Source organism: Marmota monax, unplaced genomic scaffold (assembly GCF_021218885.2).
Source record: "Marmota monax isolate L192 unplaced genomic scaffold, Marmota_monax_Labrador192_F-V1.1 WCK01_AAM20220418_F8-fsc00073, whole genome shotgun sequence".
NCBI lineage: Eukaryota > Metazoa > Chordata > Mammalia > Rodentia > Sciuridae > Marmota > Marmota monax.
Window position 1 is genome coordinate 211,018 of NW_026692846.1, and position 20,972 is coordinate 231,989.

Sequence of the window (20,972 nt, forward strand, 5' to 3'; positions counted from 1 at the left end):
CAAAAGTTAAAGGCCAGCCTCAGCAAGACCCTTTCTCAAAATAAAAATAAAAAGGACTGGGGATGTGACTCAGTGATCTAGTGCCTCCAGGTTCAACCCCCAGTACTAAAATAAATAAATGAATAAATACATGAAACTTTCCTTTATCCCACTGTTTTAGTTAGCTTTTTTGCTGCTGTAACTAAAGGATCTGACCAGAACAACTACAGAGGAGGAAAAATTTATTTGAGAGCTCATGGTTCCGGAGGTCTTAGCCCACTGAAGGCCAGCTCCATTTTTCAGGGCTCAAGGTGAGGTTGAACATCATAGCAGGAGAGTGTGGCAGAGGGAAGCAGCTCACATCATGTGACCAGGAAGCAGAGAGACTCACTCTCCAGATACAAATATGTACACTAAAGCCATGTCCCAATTCCCGCCTCCTCCATCCATACCCCATGACTTCAGTTAATCACTGATTAGGCTTATAACCCGATCATTTCTCCCTCCAAACTCTCTTGCATTGTCTCACATGTCAGCTTTCAGGGGACAGCTCACATCCAAATGAAAACACTCGCCTCCAGAGATAGCAACTATTGATGTTTTGGTGTGTTTTCAGTGTCTTTCTAATGCTAGTGTGTACAGACACTTATTTGAAGAATTGGGGTTACATTCTTCTTAGAATTTTTATCTACTCATTGGGTAACAATCCCTGTGTACCTTTGCTCTTTAGTGTGAAACATGATTTATTTAACAGCTGTCTTATTTTTAGACATCTTTTCCATGTTTCATGATAATAGTTGACTTCACATGGCACATGTCTGCAGTTTCCTAGGGGTTGAATCTGACTTTATCAATAGTGCTGGGGACAGGGAGGCACTTTTGAAATTATTTTCATTAGGGGCTGGGGATGTGGCTCAAGCAGTAGCGCACTCGCCTGGCATGCGTGCAGCCCGGGTTCCATCCTCAACACCACATACAAACAAAGATGTTGTGTCCGCCGAAAACTAAAAAATAAATATTAAAAAAAATTATTTTCATTAATCATGAAAAATGTCACTATTTGCTTTTTTTTTTTTTTATAGCAGGGATTTAACTCAGGGGCACTCAACCACTGAGCCACATCCCCAGCCCTATTTTGTATTTTATTTAGAGACAGGGTTTCACTGAGTTGCTTAGTGCCTTGTTCTTGCTGAGGCTGGTTTGAACTTGCAATCCACCTGCTTCAGCCTCCGAGCTGCTGGATTTTCAGCAGTTGAGTCTGTTACAATGGTTTTGCTCCCACCATGCAAGGTAGAACACATGGACAGAACTCTATGGGTGCCTGTGCATAGAAAATGTTTTTTCTAACAAGATATCTGGGTACCATCTGTCCTTCAACCAGAAACCAGGGGTAAATTTCTGCCCTGGGCCATATTCTGCCATCTCCTTTCTGCCCTGACCACTCCTGATCCTTCCCAGTTGGCCCTGTGTGGCATGCCCTGCTTCTTGTTTCTAGGGACTTGTGTCCATAAACCAAATTCTTTCATTACATCCATTTCTGTGTGTGTGTCTTATCACACCTGATTTAAAAAAAGCCCTAGTACATTTTAATCACTGTGAGACTTGAGTGGGTCCAGGAGAGTACTAGCCTTGTTAGAGTGCCCCATCTGTCCTTGCCTGTTTAAAGTTGCATAGCTCTGGCTTGTCTGTCAGGATACCAATGTGCTCCTGGAGATACAGCATCTCTTTGAAAATAGCTTTTTAGTCGGGATGTTTCCGGAAACATTTACAGCTTGGAACCCTGCTGAAACAAAGGCTGGAGACACCTCAAGGGCAATATAGGGGGATTCCCACAAGGGAGTGCCCTAAACCATCCCAAGTTGAGATTTCAAGTTAAGAAGTACTAATTCTTCAGCACTTACTAGGGGAACTTACAGGGCCCAGCTTCCTAGAGACCAGATAGGTTCTACCAAAGTTTGTCTGCAAGGAGGGGGGTCTGGCTACGGAGTTTAGAAGAGGGCTTCAGGGATTTAGTTCAAGTCTGGGGCTAGTTCCTACCTGTTTAGGAACAGAGTTATCTCCCAGTATATTTGAGGAACAACTTAAGCAGCTTTATGGGTGCCTAGGAACATCCAAGGTCCCGACTTGGATTCAGACCTACAGGGAAAACAGCTGGCCAAATCCTAAGTCAAGGCACTCTGTGTCACTCAGGAAACAAAAAGAACTCAGGGAGAACCAGGGGCCCTAAAACCCCAAGCCCAGATGGATCCAAGGGAAAGTGATCCGGGCTGGCCCAGAGAACAATGTAACCCTGCAAGGGTCTCTGATAGCTCAGTAGAACCACGGCTCAGCAAAAAGCAGTGTGGAGGCCCTGGAGCGTCCTGCAGTGGATACAGAGGTAAGAGGCAGCCCCCTTCCCCACCTCCAAATAGAACCTTCAGGGCCTCAGTGCCCTATCACCTGAACACTGGGCTGGTGCCCACCCTGTGGACATCCTAAGTCAGGCTCTCTATAGACCCATGTGTCAGCTCCCCCTCGCACTCCTTGTGTTATCCTGGGTGTGCCCTGCTTACAGGAGCAGGCCAGGTTGGGGTACAGGGTTGCCAAGCCCCATCAGTTCAGGACCCTGAATTATGAAACTTGCTCTGTCATGTAGGCCAGAGACGCCAATGTGCCTGGTTGGATCTAAGGTTCTGTGAAGGCATCAGGGCACTGGGGCAGTGCTTCCTTGTCTGGCATGAGAGCTGCTGGAGGCTCAAGGCAGGAGTACACTGCTTTCTTGGGGCTTGGAGAGGAACTAGAACATTCTCTTACCGGGACTCCCTGCAGGGGGCTGAGTCCAGAGGGATCTGGATTTGGATCGGGCACTGGTCGGTGTGAGGCGAGTTTGAGTGCCCTAATCACTGATGGGAGCCTGGAGTCAGCCCAAGGTCAAGCAGAGTCCACCACTGCCTGGAATGGGGAGGCATGCAGGTTCAGCCAGACGGTGCCTCAAGCTCCCTGAGTATCCCAAGAAAGGCTGATACTGGGAGCTACCCGTGGCGGGGGTGCGGGCGACCCAGAGGATAGCAGAGAGTGGATCTCAGCGCTCCCGCAACAGCACAAGTGACGGGGTTTCGCGTGAAGCCAGGGAGACCCCGCTCAGCAAGAGGACGCCCTGGCCTGAGCTGGCGGCTCGGTCCGAGAGAGCAAGGGGGACGCCGCCTTCCTTATGGGGGGCTTACCACGTGTTCCAGCGCTCCCTGACGCTGCGGCGGCATTCAACAAGAAACAGGCTCCTGTTGCCCCCAAGCGGTCTTGCCCACGCCCCGGAGCTGGCGACGGCCTCACCCTGAACCGAGACGTCTGCGCGGCGCCGGCGTGCCGACCGGGGTTTTCTGCTAATGAAAAGCTGACCGACTGCGCCCTGACAGGGCCGGCGTGGGGAACCAGCGCCCGAGACTGACCACAGGAGGTGCGCCCGGTCGAGGCGACTCCTCTCCCGGGGTGCGCTCAGCTTGCGAGAAATTGGGGCCGGAGCCCCGGAGCCACGATCCAGGGCGCGCGGAGATGCCCGGCCCCGCCCCGATTCCACTCGCGCCCGGAGTCCAGCCACGCCCTCCTCGGACCCTGGCCCCGCCCTCCGGCTCCTGGCCCTGCCCACCGCCCTTGTGTCTGGCCCCGCCCACTATGGTTTTCATTCACGCCCTCCTCTTACCCAGGCGTCTCTCAGGCTCCTGGCCCCGCCACGCCTTCCCCACGGTCCAGTCCAGACAGGTTCCTGTCCCGCCCTCCCGGTAAGCGACACCCCCGTGGCCCCTGTCCCGCCCGCCACAGACCCTAGCCTATTCCTCGAGCTCCTGGCCCAGCTCTTGGGCCTACTCTAAACCGCGCTACAATTTGCCTCTCCTTCGGGCTCCGGCTCCGCCCCTTCCTCCCAAACCCGGGAGGCGGGGCTGGGAACCACCGAGACGGCCGAACCTCCGAGCGGACCAGAACGGCCGGAAGTGGGCGGGGTGCGTGAGTGAGGCCCGTTTCTGGCGGCGTCGCGCGTTTACGGGCCTTGGGCTGGCCTCCGGTAGGGTGAGTCGGTGCGGCGCGCTGGGTTGGCCTCTACTTAGGGAAGCCTGGGCTGCTTACAGAGGCGGTGAACGCTGGGCGGAGGACATGGTCGGGCAGCGGCCGCCCTGGACTCCGTCGGCGAGAGGCGGCAGTGGAGCGTGTGAACCCCGCAGCTACCCCCAGGTTGCTCGCGGACTCCGGCGTCCTGCCTGAGTAAGGCGAGCCCTAACTGCGCTTTCCCTCCCGCCCTGGGCTGCTCCGGAGTTCTCCCTGGTTTTCCTGCATAATCACTTCTTCTAGGGTCCCGTCTTTTCCTCTCACTTTCTGCTCCTGCAGGGCTTCGAATCGGTGACAGTGGCATCAACATTGGTGCCACTGATGTTGGGTGGGTTAGACTGTCTTCGAGTCTGGACCCCCATTCAAGGCCTTCCTTTCTCTTACTCTTCCAGCCCTGGCAGCAGCACCCTAAATGTCCAGGCTCCAAAGGAGCATCGCCCTCCAGTGGTCACTACTGCCGGGGTCGTGCTCCCTGTCCCATTGGCCTGGGGCCACTTTCTTGGCCAAAAGCTCCTCTAAGAAGCACTTCCCATTCTGACCTCTCACGGGACTTCCTGAGGTGTTAGCTACATCAGTAACTTCTGGGGCTGGTGCCATCCTGGTGACAGATGCTAGCCATAGCTGATCCCTGGATGGAGTTTATGTACTTGGAGCATGCTTCCTGCATTTGATCCTATCTTCCCTGCAGTACATCATCCTGTCTTGTATCTATTTCAACCTGCAGTTGCTGCATGCCTGCTGCCTGTGATCTACCCTCACTGGCTCCTTCAATCTTATTCTTAATTGCCTCAGGCCCTTTGCACATGATGTTCATACTGCCGGGAGTGTTCTCCCCACCACAGTCACCTTGGCCTAGATCCCTGAAGAAGTGACCCTTTAGACTAAATGATTTGTTTTGTTTTGTTTTATTTTGGTACTGGGGATTTAACCCAGGAGCACTTTACTACTGTGCCACTTCCACAGTCCTTTTTATTTTTCATTTTGAATCAGGGTCTCACCAAATTGCTAAGGACGTTGTTAAGTTGCTGAGGCTGGCCTCAGACTTTCAATCCTGCTGTCTTAGCTTCCTGAGTCACTGGGATTATAGGCATGTGCCACTGCACTCAGCCTAAATCAGTTTTCCAGTTAAAGGTTTTCATAGTTCCCCATATCAGCACTACCACGATTATGATTTTTTGGTTATTTTGTTCCTTCCTCCACTAGCCTGGTCCATGAAGGTAGGATTATTGTGCATTCACCACTGCCTCCCCTTTGCCTATTTGAGTGTGTGGTACATGCCAGCCACTCCTGTGTGGACTGATTGACATCATACACAAACACATTGAAAGATGCATAAGGCTTCAGGGGCCACATACTTAAGCATCAGGGTTGCTTCGACCCAACTCATGTGCCTGCTGTGCAGGAAATACAGTACCGCCTTGATTTTCTTAGGCGTTAAGGAACTTCTACCACCCTGACCTCTAACCCTTTCATAATTCCCTGCAGGTGTCCCAGCCAAGACCAGTGGACACCATCCATCAAGCCTCATGGTAGGAAGCTTGGCTGCCTCCATTCCCACACTTGCTCTGGGAAGCCTCTACCTCCTACTTTGGGCATCTACCCTGCTTCCTGGGCCTGGATGCAGACCCAGACCCACCCTCAGCCCTCACTGGCTCTTGCCAGACTCAGGCACCCCCCTTGGCACCCCAAAGGCAGTGAGCAAACCTCTGCCAGATCGGCCTATCTGAGGCTTGTGAGAGGGAGGGTCATATGGTTACCAAGAGCCAGGTCCCTCCTCTCCTCTTAAACTTCCCTTTCCTCTGATTTTGGAGGAAGGAGCTGGGCAACTCTTGCCCAACCCCTTGGTACACCTGCCTGAGATATGCTGTGATGCCGTGCAAGAATGGGGCTGGCACCCAGGGATCCCTGGGGTGCTGGTATTTGTCCTTTCAGGAGGCGGTGACATTTGGTGACGTGGCTGTGCACTTCTCCCGGGAGGAGTGGCAGTGTTTGGACTCTGGCCAGAAGGCCCTCTACAGGGAGGTGATGCTGGAGAACCACAGCAGCGTGGCCGGACTAGGTGAGGTGGCACCTTGGTCCCCCTCCCTTGCACAGTCAGTCAGCACCCACACAGCCAGCCAGGCCTGCATCAGATGTGGGGGAGGCTGAGTGCTCAGACTGTCTTGGGCCAAATAGGGGCCTCAAACCTGTGCTAGGCTGGTTCCAGACTTTGCACATATCAGGTGACTCGGCCCTCACTGGGTAGGTGAAATTCTGAGAGTTAATAAAGCCTCTTTTTTCTTAAGCTACTAAATTAATGTTTGTTTTTCTTTTTTGGTACTGGAGATTGAATGCATGGCACTTTACAGCTGAGCTATATCCCCAGCCCTTTTTATTTTTTGAGACAGAATCTCACTAAGTTGCTGAGGGCTTCACCTAAGTTTCTGAGGTTGGCCTCAAACTTGTGATCTGTCTGCCTCAGCCTCCTGAGTCGATGGGATTGCAGCCATGTGCCACTATGACTGGCCAGAATAAATTTTTTGAAGACAGTGTACAGAGCAGATAATGCAGCTTGTGTGGGCAGCAGTGGCATGTCACATCTATTACCAGTTGCTGGAAGACTTCTGATTTCAATTCTAAGATGTCCCTGAGGTTTAGAGGTGTGAAAGCATTTTATACAAAGTCTATCTTACAGTATATCAAGGGTGAACACCACACCGATTCACATTGTACCTTTACCCTTCTCTCATGTTTGGTAACGCTGGTTAGTTTTTTGTTTTTTGTTTTTTTCAGTACTGGGGATTGAGCCTGCCAGGGCTTCATGCCTTCTAGGTGAGCATTCTGCCACTGAGCTGCATTCCCAGCCTTGTCACATTTTCACATAATGTACTTTGGGTTTTGTCTTATAGCTTATGCCTTTGAGGTTTTATTAGTTATTCCCTACTTCAAACTTTTTGAAATGGCCTACATTTTCTCCTGTGAATTTTATAGCTTATCTTCCTTATTAATATCAAGGCTTCACCATTGTGTTGGAGTTAAGGAAAAATCCTGTTTTATTTTTGTCTGAGCATTGAAACATTTCCCCAACATGATTTGCTGACAACCTCCTTTTCCTGTTGATGGTCTTAAAATATGAAGTAGTGTATTTCTGCGCTATTCTTTTCTGAGAGTCTGTGGGCCAGCTTCCTGCTTGGTTTGTTTCTGTTTCGTTGCTTTGGTTTTTGGAACACTTCAGCCTCCCAAGTGACTGGGGCTGAAGGTGCATCATCGCTTCTGGCTAGTATGTGCTAATATCTGGAGGGCAACTCGCCCTTTTTATTTTGGGGGGATGTCAAGCACTAGCCATGCTCCTAGCATCTCCTTCTCTGACCACACACAGCAGGATTCCTGGTCTTCAAACCTGAGCTGATCTCTCGGTTGGAACAGGGACAAGAGCCATGGGTTATCGACCTGCAGGGAGTTGAGGGGACAGAAGCACCATGGACCTCCCAGACAGGTGAGGTATAGGTCCTGTAGCAGAGAGCCTTTGGGAAGGAGTAGCCTTCCCAAAAGTGGGAACTAGAGAAGTGGGAGGTTGGGGTGAATCCCAAGGGCTTGACTGGGCTGCTGGGGGTGGCATAGGCAAGGACAGGGGTGGAAGGAAGCACAACAGGTCTGGGACTTCCCTGTAATGGCAAGAACACAAAACACCTGTGCATTCAGTAAAAAGTTTGTTTTTTGAAATTGTACACATTTTGTTCAGTTTCTAATTTTACTAATATACCTATCGAGAAAGGCACAAATCTGTGGATCTGAGGAAGCATTAAACTTTGCTTTCCACTTCCTCTACTCAAACAAATTGCCCCTGCTGCTGTCTCTGGAACTTCTTGGGGCCTGGGGAACCAAGCCCTCAGATCAGACCCTGGTGCACTGGCCTCCTGCAGCTGCTGCAGCAAAGTAACACAAATCAACAACAAATGTCTCACTGTGGAGCCCAGAAGTCTGCAGGGCTTGGCCCTTGTTACCTTTTCCAGGATTGGGGACTTCATGCAGTTGTTGGTGTTCCTTGGCTTGTAGATGTGCCATTCCAGACCCTGCCTCCTTCACTTGGCAGCCTTCTTATTGTTTGTCTGTCCTATGTAGCCAGTTCCTTATAAGAACACCATTGTTATTGGATTAGGGGCCGCCTGACATCCTCATGTTAAATTACTATGGGTGCAGCAACCTATTTCCATGTTCCCCTCTGCCCCTCCTGCAAAGGTTCCTTCTGATCCTCCCCGGGGAGGAGACAAAGCTGGAGGGTGGCCAGTTAAAACCAAGCCTCCGAGTAAGGTGCCTGCATGGTGGAGGAAGGTTGTGGAGAGCACAATGTGGCAGAAAAGCCAGCTGCAGTGGGCAGAGTACGACAGCTTGATAGGTTTATGTGCAGCAAGTTGTACCCATAAGGGGATGAAGCAAACACAGGGTAACCCATAGTGGTCTCAGGACAAGATTGTGGGCCCTAGAGTACGGTATACAGGAGCACACAACCAGAGGCATGGAGTAAAGGAAATGCTCAGGCAAGTTCTTTGTCCCCGACTGGTCACAGCTGGCATCAGATATTGAAGGGGACTAGAGGGAACAGAGGGTGGATCTGCAGCAGTCCCTCCCCATGCCCTTGCCTACCACCAGAGCCCCCCAATGTGTGACTCCTAGCTCCTTGTTCCCAGATAGTGACGAGAGTCATAAGTCAGGCACTGCTGTGCCTTTGCTCTGGGAGGACATGTGTTCCCTCTTCCAAAGAGGCTTTGCTTTTTCACAGTGCTTGCCTTTTCCCAGGGATTGCCCAGAGTTTGCTGGAGAAGGACCTTCATGTTCCAGGGAAGGGGAGAGGACCTTGAGCTTCAGTTACAGGGGTACTATGCAGGAGCTGTCAGTGTTAAATAGAGTCAGAGAGAAATGGGCCAGGCAAGGAGGTCAGAGGCTGCCGAGAGAGGAGGCTTCAGGAGGCTGGGCAGCAGGACAAGGTGGGACCATGGCCTGGTGTTGTGCAGGGTCAGGGCAGAACTGGGAAATGTACACCAAGCCTCTTTTGGATGTATACACAGGGACCCAGAGCGTGGAAAATATGAGCATAGCCAGGTTGTCTATGATGTCCTGGTCCTTTGGTTGGTGGTTGCAAGTGACTGTGAGCTGCTTGGTTCTGGGTAGCCCAAGACCTGGGCATTTCCACCAGGCCTTAACCTTACCAGGGATGCATCTCACTCTCTTTTGGTCCTCTTGAGTTTCTGGCAGGGGGAAGAGCAGGAGCAGTACTTGCTGGGAGTCTTAGTGTCCTGCTTTCTCACCTCCAGGCAGAGGAAGGCTTTGGAGGAGGGATGAGCAAGCCCTGCCCAGGGAGCAGCTTTTCTGTGAGGCTGGGGTGGGGGAAGGCTTCCTCAAGGCTCCAAATGCTGTCCTCATCATCATGGCCTTGTGCAAGCTGCTCAGCTCTGAGCCAGTCTGCCTCCCGTGAGTGAGGCTTCTGCCAACCTCACTGGGTTGTGGAAGACCAATTAGGAACCACTGGGATCTGTTCCCATCATGCAGAAGAGTTAGGTAGGTGGGACCCCTTTCTGGAAGACATGGAAATCACTGGAAGCTGGAAACCCAGCCACTAATGGTTAGGAGTGAACAGAGCTGTGAGGCTGAAGCCCTGACTGGGTTGTGAATTTGCCGTGGGTGGAACCAGGCTGATTGTAACTGTGACTGTGACTGTGTGATTATGATCATGGAGAAGTGTGGTTTCAACAGAGGTGCTCTCTGGGATTTTGGAGTAGGACAGGAGTCTGAAGGAAAGTCCAGGAGGAAAGCAGATGTCAGGAAGGCTTCCTGGGCGACTGATGGGTTGGACCCTCCAGAAACCTGTCACAGGGAAAGGGAAGTCAGTGTGGTCTGCTGGGTGTGACCACTCAGCTTCCAGCCTAGCAAGGAGTGTCAGGTGCAAATAAGTGGCAGCTGGAGGGAGCAGAGAGTAGCCATGGGCAGCCCAGGCACTCTGCCCTCTTCTGAGCTCCCTGGGTAACCCCCCTGCAGCTCTAGAGCCTCAGTCTCCCATTCCTGCCCATTCCCTTATTCATAGGTCAGACCCTTTTCTACCTTCCCATTTACCAGCTGGGATGCTGGGGGCCTCCGACTCCGTCTGAGAATCCTTGTTGGCAAACTTTCCACCTTCAGGCTGGCTTTGTCCAGTCCCGTTTTGCATTCTTCACAGTGCCCCTGGGATGTACCTCTTCTCACAAACTCCTCTTAGGTCATGCAACTCCCAGCATTCTGCCTAGCAGAGAGGAGCACTTCACCACTGTGGACCAAAAAGCATCAATGAAGCCAAGTATGAGGCCTCTCCAAGTACATCTTCTCGCATACATCTCCCCTTGGGGTGTGTAGCAGTGCTCCATGCAGCCCATCCTAGGAAGGGCTGGCCTTCCCCACTACTTCAGTCTTTGTCCTTTCTGTGAGCTCAGTACATATAGAGTATTTTCATTTCCTGTTTATTTCAGATTCTACTGTTAGGCTTGCACATGAGCAGGGGGACATGGACCTTCTGAAGCCTCAGGGTCCTGGCTCTGCAGACACTTCCAATTCTGAGGTCTGGTCAGAGAGACTTCCAAGCAGCCCTGTGCTGAGAGAAAGGGGCTCCCTTCTCCAGAAACAGTGTTTGATTCAGGGGACCCTGGCTCCCAAAACCTTCACCAAGGACACTACACAGGAATCCAAGGAGCTGGGGGCCAGTGGCCTCAGCTGTCAGCCTGGTAAAGGTCAGAGAGCTGGTGCTCAAGGGATGTCACAGCAATGCCAGGTGTGCGGCAGAGACTTTGGACACACTCCAGATCTGGCTCCATACCAGGAAATTAGTGTACAAGAGAAGCCTAACTGCTGTCAAGAATGCCAAAAACAATTGTCTGGCTGCTTTCAGGGGAAACTTTCAAGTAACTGCTGTGGCGAGAAGCCATACGAGTGTGAGGAGTGTGGAAAAGTCTTCAGGCTGTGTTCACAGCTTAATCAACACCAGAGAATCCACACTGGGGAGAAACCATTCAAGTGTGTGGAATGTGGAAAAGCCTTCCGCCTGAGCTCAAAACTTATTCAGCATCAGAGAATTCATACTGGAGAGAAACCATACAGGTGTGAGGAATGTGGGAAAGCGTTCGGTCAGAGCTCCAGCCTCATCCATCATCAGAGGATCCACACAGGAGAGAGGCCCTATGGCTGCCGGGAGTGTGGGAAGGCTTTCAGCCAGCAGTCTCAACTAGTCAGACACCAGAGAACTCACACCGGAGAGAGACCCTACTTGTGCAAGGAGTGTGGCAAGGCCTTCAGCCAGAGCTCAACTCTTGCTCAGCACCAGAGGATGCACGCCGGGGAGAGATCTCAGATGCTCAGAGCCTCAGAGAGCCCAAGCCTTGTTGTGCATCAGACAAGTCACACTGTGGAAAAGCCCTTTAAGTGCAACGAGTGCGGGAAGGCTTTCCGGTGGATCTCTCGCCTGAGCCAGCACCAGCTGATTCACACTGGAGAGAAGCCTTATAAATGCAATAAGTGCACAAAAGCCTTCGGGTGTAGCTCACGACTCATTCGCCACCAGAGAACTCACACTGGAGAAAAGCCATTCAAATGTGACGAGTGTGGGAAAGGCTTTGTTCAGGGCTCACACCTCATCCAGCATCAGCGGATCCACACTGGAGAGAAGCCCTACGTGTGCCACGACTGTGGGAAAGCATTCAGCCAGAGCTCCAGCCTCATCTACCATCAGAGGATCCACAAGGGAGAGAAGCCCTATGAGTGCCTCCAGTGTGGGAAGGCCTTCAGTATGAGCACGCAGCTCACCATCCACCAGAGGGTGCACACCGGGGAGAGGCCCTACAAGTGCACTGAATGTGGGAAAGCCTTCAGTCAGAACTCAACCCTCTTCCAACACCAGATAATTCATGCAGGAGTGAAGCCCTACGAGTGTAGCGAATGTGGAAAGGCCTTCAGTCGGAGCTCTTATCTTATCGAACACCAGAGAATACACACTAGAGCCCAATGGTACTATGAATATGGGAACACCCTGGAAGGTTCCACCTTCGTGAGCCGTAAAAAGGTTAACACCATAAAGAAACTGCACCAGTGTGGTGACTGTGAGAAGATATTCAGGTGGCGCTCACATCTGATCATACACCAGAGGATTCATACCGGAGAGAAGCCTTACAAGTGCAACGACTGTGGCAAAGCTTTTAACCGTAGCTCAAGGCTTACACAACATCAGAAAACACACATGTGATAGACCTTCCATCTGTAGGAATGAATAGATGTGAGTAAACCTGCAGCCTTAACTTGCTTATGTTACATGAGGTCATTTATACTGGCAGGAAAGTAGAGTGTTGGGATGGATTCAGAATTGCTGTTAAGAATGTCCTGCTTCATGCAAAATGTTTATTTACCCATTAAATAAAGCCTATACCCCTCACACTCAGGGTGGTGTCTGTAGTTTTGAGTTTATAGAGGGCAGGGCCAAGGGCCCACTTAGAGGAGCAGGCATGAGGGGGACCATATGAGCCCTGCCACATAGCAGGTTAAGGAAGTCACCTCAAAGGGGCTTCAACAATGAGGACATGTTTGCACTGTTAGAAGACATCCAGAAGTGGCATTCCTAGAATTCACTTCTGACTACTTTGCCTGACAGCTTCTCTTAAAAGTCATCCCTGGGTAGAGCCACCCAGGGCTAGCCCTATCCCCTTAAGAGGTAGGCTGGGTCCCGAGTCTGTCCCTCAGTGTGGTTGCAGCTGGCATTCATGGAGCAAGGGTCTCAAAAGTCACACCTGTTGTCCAGGAGCTTGCTGTGTGACCCAGGATCTTTCTGCCTCCCTGAAACTTGGAGCTTTTTGCTTACCTGAAAATGTGTACTGTTGATGTAAGGAACCCATCTTTTTGTCCCTGGCAGAGGATAAGCACTTGTGACAGTGGGTAGACACAGGGCCCTGGGTTGGAGAACCATCTTGTTTGGTCCAGTGCCCCACTTTGCAGGGGACACACCTGGAGAGGTCAAGATGCATTTGTGCTGTGTGGCACATTTTCTTGAAACTTCTCAGCCTGAACCAAAAACTGCAAGGACTGAGAGAGCCAAAGAATGTGCCCTTTCTGGAAGCCATGGAGAGCCCACTGCTTCTCAATAGATCTGGAGATGGAAAGCAGGTTACAGTAGTGGCCAGGGCTTCTCGGCTTCTCTGAATGCCACCTGGGTGGGTGGGTGGGTGGTGGGTACACATGGGTACACATGCCAGCTGAGAAACAAAGGGGGAGTAGCCACCTTCCTGGTGAGTGGTAAGAGCCTGCTCTGGTGGGAGCTGGGTTTTGTTTTTGTTTTTGTTTTTTAATACCTTTATTTATCTTTATGTGGTGCTGAGGATTGAACTCAGTGTCTTGAATGTGTGAGATGAGCGCTCTACTGCTGAGCTGTAGACCCAGCCCCAAGGAGCTGGGGTTTTAATTCAGGATTTTTCCTGCCAACACAACCTTGAGAGGTGGTCTGGGTAAAGCACATTGGCCTGTCACTCCTGGATCACACAAGACACCATAGGAAGGCTTGGGCTGTCCACAGCTCATGATTGTGACAGTGACTGAAACTGACTTCACAAGAACCTGCTGCTCCACCAACCACTCTGGTGAATCTGTCAGGTTGGGCATGTTTTGAATTTGTCTCAGAGCAACTGAGACCACAACGCACAGGCTTCCCCAAAGTACATGAGACCCACTGCAGTACTGGCATACGTTCTGGCCCATGGCATTAGTCTCAACTGTAAGCATGTTCTGGAGGCATGTGGGCTCTTACCCACTTAGGCCAGGGTTAGTGACCTCTTCCTTGATAGCAGTGTGCTTCAGAGCTTTGCCCAGGGACTGTCCTTGTGCCTGAGGGATGTAACCCAGATAGATTGCCTATCAGTGGAGCATGTGTAATCTTGACTGCATCTGCCCAGGGCAGCTATTGGGCTCCAGCTTAGTGTCGCTAGCTGCCTGTCTAGATGGTGACTCTGCCTCACAGAACATGTTGATATGACTGTGTTTCGTCTCAGGACTCAGAAGAATTGGCAATGAGGGCTCAGTGAGCTTGCTTTGTGCAGCTTTCTACCTCCCAGGGCCTAGGGCTACTCTGACATGGAGCACACAGGGAGACTGCTTCCAGTCCCATGAGAAGGTGGACCTTACTGCCTGCCACCCTGCTGAAGGCTCGATGAGCATCAGTTAAGCAACTCGGACGGTTTGTTGTCTTTATTGATTTTGTTTTGTCTCTTCTGCGGTTTTCCACCTTCCTGGCTGCTTGGCCTTTCTGTTCCCTACTCTCCTAGCCTTTTCTGCAAGGGTCTTAGTCGAGGCCAGTTCTGCACAGACCTCTCTTTCCTCTGTTGCAGTGGTCTCTGAGTAAACCTGTTTCTACTATCTTCAGCATCTGGCTTTGTTTTCTTCCATAAGCAGGGACCAACTGTCACTTCAGGTGCAGATCACCGGGCTCAGGACTAAGCTGTCTGCCCAGAACAGGCCAGGCTGAGTACCAGTGTGTGTAGACCGACATGGGATGGGAGACTGCTGGGCCTCTTCCTTCTGCCTCCCACACACTTTCCATGCTGCTCTTCACCAGGTTTCCTGTAAAAGAGCCAAGGAGTCCCAAAGTGTGTCCTGCTCTAGATAGACCTCATTCTGCTCTGAGAAAGTATCTCTTCACCTTTCATTTCCTAAAAAGCTCTTCCTCTGCTAAAACCTAATACATTTTCTTGAGCCTGGAAGATCCAAGCAGGGGTCTCCTTGGCCTTTGGAGGGACTTCCTTGAGCCCCCTGATGGTGACACCCTGGCTGTCTGGCAGAGGCCTTGAAGCTGAGTCCCTTCCATGGATACCTCCTGAGGTAGGGGATGGAGACTGGGCCAGGCCTCAAAGTGCTGTTTGAAATGGTTTTGCATACCTTCAATTTCTTTCTCCCTTTTTTTTTTTTTTTTTAATTCTTCAGCTAAAACAGCAGAAGGGATGATTTATTTTACACAATTGAGAAACGAGTTAGTCCAGAATGCCCAAGTTCCCAGGCAAAGAACCAGTGGGGGATGCTATGAGCAAGGTGGGTCTTCTCTCAGTGGTGGTCTTGGTGACAGGATGGCAATGTAGGTTCTACATCCACCGAGACAGAATCTGGGGAGTATCAGGCAGTCAACAACTCATACAAACATCCTGGCCTCTGGCAGTCCTTATTTTTGCTCCTTTGGCCTCCATGGTGTACAAGCTATTTTACTTAGACCTCTGCTTCATCTTTCTGCTTTTGCTTTTCGGCCTATGCATTTGCTTCTTCCTCCACTTAGCTCTCATGATGCAGAGGTTTCCAAGATGATGGTGCTAAGGCCAAGAGTGGGTACCTTAAATTTCTTTCAGCAAACCTTACTGAGATGGGCTCTAACAGTGGTAAAGGCCAGATGGCCTTCCTCCCTCCTGTGAGGGCCTGGGTGAATTAATTACTCTCTCTGGTATCAGTAATAGGGTTACTGACTACTTTGAGGATAACTGTGAAATTAAAGATCTGTCGAGATATAGAACATACAACACTGAACATGGGGTGCATGTTAGCTGCTGTCATTGTTAAAGGCACCTGTTTCCCCACCTCCATGTGGAGTCTCTTGGTGCAGGAAATGGCATCTGCATCCTTCCAGTGGCTTAGGCCCAGTACTCCTGGAGTGGCCTTTCCCAGCCAGGGTGTCACCATCAGGGGGCTCAAGGAAGTCCCTCCAAAGGCCAAGGAGACCCCTGCTTGGATCTTCCAGGCTCAAGAAAATGTATTAGGTTTTAGCAGAGGAAGAGCTTTATTAGGAAATGAAAGGTGAAGAGATGCTTTCTCAGAGCAGAATGAGGTCTATCTAGAGCAGGACACACTTTGGGACTCCTTGGCTCTTTTACAGGAAACCTGGTGAAGAGCAGCATGGAAAGTGTGTGGGAGGCAGAAGGAAGAGGCCCAGCAGTCTCCCATCCCATGTCGGTCTACACACACTGGTACTCAGCCTGGCCTGTTCTGGGCAGACAGCTTAGTCCTGAGCCTGGGGGCCCTGGCTGTGAGGGCATCTGAGCTTCCTCCTCAGGCCTCTGGAATGCACACATTATGCACCTCTGGGATAGTGGAAGAAACATCCTGGGTGTTTTGAAGATAAGGGTAAGTGGGTTGAGGCTACCCAGAGTGCCCTAGGCACCAGGCCCTCTCCTGTCACCCAGGAACCAGCCACAACTGCTCTCCTTCCCAACTCACCTCCAACTTGCAGCTTGTTCTGTGAGCCACTCTGAGTTGGTGCTTTACTTGCCTCTAGGTCCCTCTTGGCCCAAGAGAATGCACCAAGATGCATGCAAGGTCTCAATGTGTGCTTCCAGTGCTTCTGCCAGCCTTGCCCAGGTTCCCCAGGATTGGGATCACAGCTGTTCCCTCATCTAACTGCCCAGTGCACTTGGCTTGAGCAGTGGTAGAAGGGTAGGTTCCAGCGCATAAGAAGTGAGTTCAGCACCCAGGGGCCTGTCAGGGTGGTGAGATGGGCCAGAAGAGGAGCCACTGGCTAGGGCTGCGCTCACGCTGTGTGCTGTCCTCTGCCCCATCCTCACGGCTCCCAGGTGCCTGCCTCACCACTGCATGGGAGCTGGGACAGCAGGCATGCTCAGGGCTGGACCTCAGGCAAGCTTCTTGTCCTTCCAGCATGTGCCTTCCACTCAGCTCTTCTCTACCCAGCAAGTCCTTCAGGGGCCCAAAGAGCCTCCTAATCATTTGTTTGAGAGCTGACCCTGGCAGGAGCTCAGGCTCCAATCCTGGAGTGTGCACTCCAGGTCGGTGCCGCTCCCCCCACCCCCCTGCCGGCCTGCGCGGGCAGCTGAACTTAAGATTGCTCATGTGAATTTGCAGGAACAACAAATAAAACAGACACAAATTACCTTTACAAAAGCTTCAGGATGGCTCCTTCGCTCTCTGCCTCAGGATCCCCAAAAGAGAAAGTCATGAGACTGGTAAGAGAGAGAGCATGTTTGGAAGTCGGCTTTTATTGGGAGGACTCTTGTTCTTTAGAAAGTTCTATCCTAAAAAGGGCAGAATGGGCAGGGTTACAAAGGAGAGAGGAGTGAAACTGGCCCATGGCACTAGTCTCAGCTGTAAGCATGTTCTGGAGGCACGTGGGCTCTTACCCACTTAGCCAGGATTAGTGCCCTCTTCCTTGATGAAGGGATGAAGACCCACCTTTACTGTCGCATTTTTCATGACTAAAACACTCAGGGTCATTCCAAGTGAACTGGGCTGCACTAAATAATCACACAAGACAGAGATACCTTTTTCTTTAGGTCCTGTGATGGCTCCTCTGACCTTAAGGGTCCACAGAAAGAGAGGGAGAGAGCACGTGCTGAACCCCTTTATTAAGGAGAAGCCATTCAAATGAGGCAAGGGGTCAGGTTTCAGGGGGTTGAATCTAGCTTCCTAATGTCTGCTGTCAGCAGGTTGACTGACATCTAGGAAGGCCACACCCAAAGGCAGAGCAAGAGAAGGGGGACACACAAAGGTAGTTTCCATGGAACATTCTATCCCAAACAGGGCAAAGGGGTAATATTACAAAGGAACAGGTGAGTGTAGCTCAACTCCATGGGTGATGCCTACATCTGAAGATATGCCCTCAAACTTCCTGGACCAGGGCAATGTCCAGATCACTATGAGATGTAGTGACCAGTCAAAGCCAATCAACATATAGGTATAATTGACCATTACAGGATAGAAGGTGCGAATCATTCAGAGTGGCTACCCCACATAGTCCCCCTTTCTTAATATAAAAAAAAGCAACTGGGGAATTATATCTTTCAGTCACTGGATTCTTGGTTCGAGATCATCATGATCCACTATGGAAACGCAAAAGGAAATTAGTAGAAAACATATCATTTCAGTAACACAATCAACTTGGAAGATTCGGGTTATTATTACTCTGTCAAACACTCATCAGAAATTCTTAATTTTTCCCCAATTTTATTGGGAAGCATTGTGTTTGGCCATAGTAACACAAACGTTTTCATTTGGCATGGCATTTAAGCCTTTCCATAAACCATAGAGCAGAGGGCTCAGTCACAATGTTTATTACAGTGGCTTCTAGAGCATTTTAATTTAGTTCCCATCTTTCCATCAGCACTTCTCTGACTATGAAGGATCTTGGAAGTAATTTAAGTCAAATATTAAGAAAACCCAATATGTTGTAAGTTTGAGACATACCATAAAGGCTGTAATTGTACAAGCAAGGAATAACATTTAGTCACTTTAAGGATCATGAGACCAGCAGCTTGCCTAGTTCTGGTTAATTGACATGCACCTGTTTCAAAGCCTGAATATTAAATTTAGCTTATTATAGCTCTGAAATATCAGCTGGCAATAACTAGTGATACAATAAGATAAGTTGGATGCTTACAGGCTACAGGATATTCATCATTCTTCCTCTCAATTCTCACATTTAGGGAGTTTATTAGGTCTGTCAGTAATGTAAATATTTTGAAGGCAGAAGTCAAACATAAAAACATCCTTTTGGGTGCCATCTCACTGAGAGTTAAAAGTTTCTAGGAATTATGGCATCCTCATGTGATTGTTCTTGTCCATTTTAGAGACCAGCATAAAATATCCACTATTTCTAGATATCTTGTGTTCTACTGACATGCACAATCCATCCACTTAGGAAAGGTGCCAGTTTCTACTGTAGAATGATTAGGGTGACAATACATTGGTGGATATTCTATGTAAATAACTGGTCTGTATAGGAAAAATCTATTTTAGTAATCTTTCTGACAATTGTTCAAACAGGTAAATATAGTCTTAATCTCTAAGGACCAGCATGATTGGCTGGTTCAGTTTTCTGATATGCTGTCTTTTTCTCAAAGGATACTCCCAGACAGCCTGTTACCATAGGATCAACAGCTAGGGATAACTGGCCATTACCATCAGCACAATTCATCTAGTTTCATTGGTGGACTTTCCAGTCCACACTACAATGTACATTAAAAACAGACCTGGGAAATGGGTCCATAGAAGTCTCTTCATGATTTTTACTTACGTGATGAGCTCGTGAAGCTGCATGGTTGTGAACTCTGCAGCTGGAAATTCACCTTCCTGGGCCAGGTTTCTCAGTCATTTTCATGATGACTGGTTTAAACTCTCCTTGGAAATCTCATGTTCAGCAGCAGTGAGATTCTCAATATTACAATTAAGAAAATTTTGAAATATTTTTTAATATCTAGTGTGTGTCTCTAGGGTTCTATTTTCCCCCATCTCTTTATTTAATAAAATTGAGTAAAGGCTTCGCATAAGCCATAGTATCATGGATTTAAGTTATAGATAATAGTACAAGTATTTAAATGATAAGAATAGATTTACCTTTCATTGATTATTGTAATTTTCCAATATAGACTAGTTAATTTATCTTAACAATTTAGAAAGAACCCTCAATCTCTCTCTGAGAAAAGGTCTCAAAATATCTATATTTTAGAATATTATCTGTTAAATAGGTGTCTCTTAATTGTCTTTTAGAAAATATGATTAAGGTTACTTCCCAGTGTAGGGAGTAATATATAAGTTTTAGCATATTTTTATGGGTAATAGGTCCAATCAGAGAACTTATATAATACTAATGAATTTTTAACAAGGTTTGTAACTTTTATTGCTCAAAACTAACATATGACTTTAATTTGGAATACCTTAGTCTTAGTAAAATGTTCTCCCAAATCTCATAATTATCCAACAAGCAGAATATGTAAGAATCAGCAGTGTCTTTGAATAAATCAAATTTAGTCTTCAAGGAGAATTGTCAAAATTGGGACATAAATCAGCAATTTAACATATTTAGTGTTTAATCAAGGATGAGAATTTATTCACCAAAATTAATCCTTGCCTTAAACAGTAATAATCATTAGACAATAAAGACCTTCCTTAAAGGAAATAAACTTAACATCTTAATAGGTCTTTATCATGTCAAAATATGGACAAAATCTCAGCTCACATCAGCATAGTTAAATCAGGGAAATAGCCTGAAATAGCCTTGAATTAATCAGTTAAAATTTTTATAGTCATTCCAGGACATATAAATCTTTTTTTTAATTGTTTTAACTTTCTATATCATCTGTCTAGATAGTTATATAAAGATCTTTCTATTTAGGAAAATACTTTTATCATTAAAATCTAGAATATAAGGACCTTGCTTCACCCAAAGATGATTTCTTCTTTTTAGGATCTCCAAAATGTGCTTCCATTCTGTTGAAGCATCTTTTTCTTTTACAGTTTTTCCTGGTTATACTTTGGAACAATTTCTGAAAACCTTAGAATCTAAACAAATTTTTGATAAGAAATGTCTCAATGAAAATATAGTTAAAGTCCTTGGATATTTCTCTAGACAGAATTATATTTGTTTATCATCTTATAAAGTTTGTACAATAACTTTGAGAATTAAAGATTACTTAAAGGTTGTATTCTCTCTTGAAAGCAAATTTATATTTAAATACACTTATCTCAAATATCTGTAACTAAAAGGTAGAGCATCAGATACATGCATGTATACAGCATATACATTATGGGTTTTCTGTTGAAGAAAAACAATTAGATAAATATATATTAATTAAATAATTAGACATGTTAATTAATTTATTGATTAATAATTATAGGTTATTTAAATACCTAGGCAAATATATATTAAGAATAAGGGCATAACTTATAATTGTAGTAACTTTATATAACCACATGGTTCTGAGATATTTGGATCCATTTCAATTTATTTTTAACTAGGAGTGCACTCTTATATGTGATATCACGTGATGTAGCTGAAATAAGATCCTTATGTATACATATTTATTTCTTGTAATTATATAGTCAGGAATGAGAATAAGGATTTTTTGTTCATCACAGGACTATTGCTGGCTTTTGTTGCTGTGGTGAGCAAATTC

General features: G+C 48.2%; 1 protein-coding gene and 1 long non-coding RNA gene across 15 annotated transcripts; one reads left to right on the top strand and one right to left on the bottom strand.

Moving 5' to 3' along the window:
* Nucleotides 1-991: 991 nt before the first annotated feature.
* LOC124095846 (uncharacterized) lies at nucleotides 992-3,596 on the bottom strand. 2 transcript variants are annotated; one of them, XR_006852652.2, is made up of 3 exons: nucleotides 3,183-3,596; nucleotides 2,773-2,910; nucleotides 992-2,130 (listed from the first exon to the last, which is right to left on the bottom strand). It is a non-coding gene; the product is annotated as an uncharacterized LOC124095846 (long non-coding RNA). The 2 variants fall into 2 exon arrangements; XR_006852653.2 differs by having other exon boundaries at nucleotides 992-2,115; nucleotides 3,183-3,595.
* Znf7 (zinc finger protein 7) lies at nucleotides 3,540-12,487 on the top strand. Of its 13 annotated transcripts, none has more exons than XM_046449211.2 (6): nucleotides 3,540-3,734; nucleotides 5,542-5,585; nucleotides 5,956-6,115; nucleotides 7,415-7,531; nucleotides 10,286-10,411; nucleotides 10,533-12,487. In XM_046449211.2, exons 2-6 carry the CDS (start codon nucleotides 5,583-5,585, stop codon nucleotides 12,293-12,295), a joined length of 2,169 nt encoding a protein of 722 aa, XP_046305167.1. In that variant the 5' UTR covers nucleotides 3,540-3,734; nucleotides 5,542-5,582; the 3' UTR covers nucleotides 12,296-12,487. The 13 variants fall into 13 exon arrangements, with proteins under 13 accessions (XP_046305167.1, XP_046305170.1, XP_046305160.1 ...); XM_046449214.2 differs by having other exon boundaries at nucleotides 5,989-6,115; XM_046449204.2 differs by adding an exon at nucleotides 4,080-4,212 and having other exon boundaries at nucleotides 3,621-3,734; nucleotides 5,542-6,115.
* Nucleotides 12,488-20,972: the final 8,485 nt, after the last annotated feature.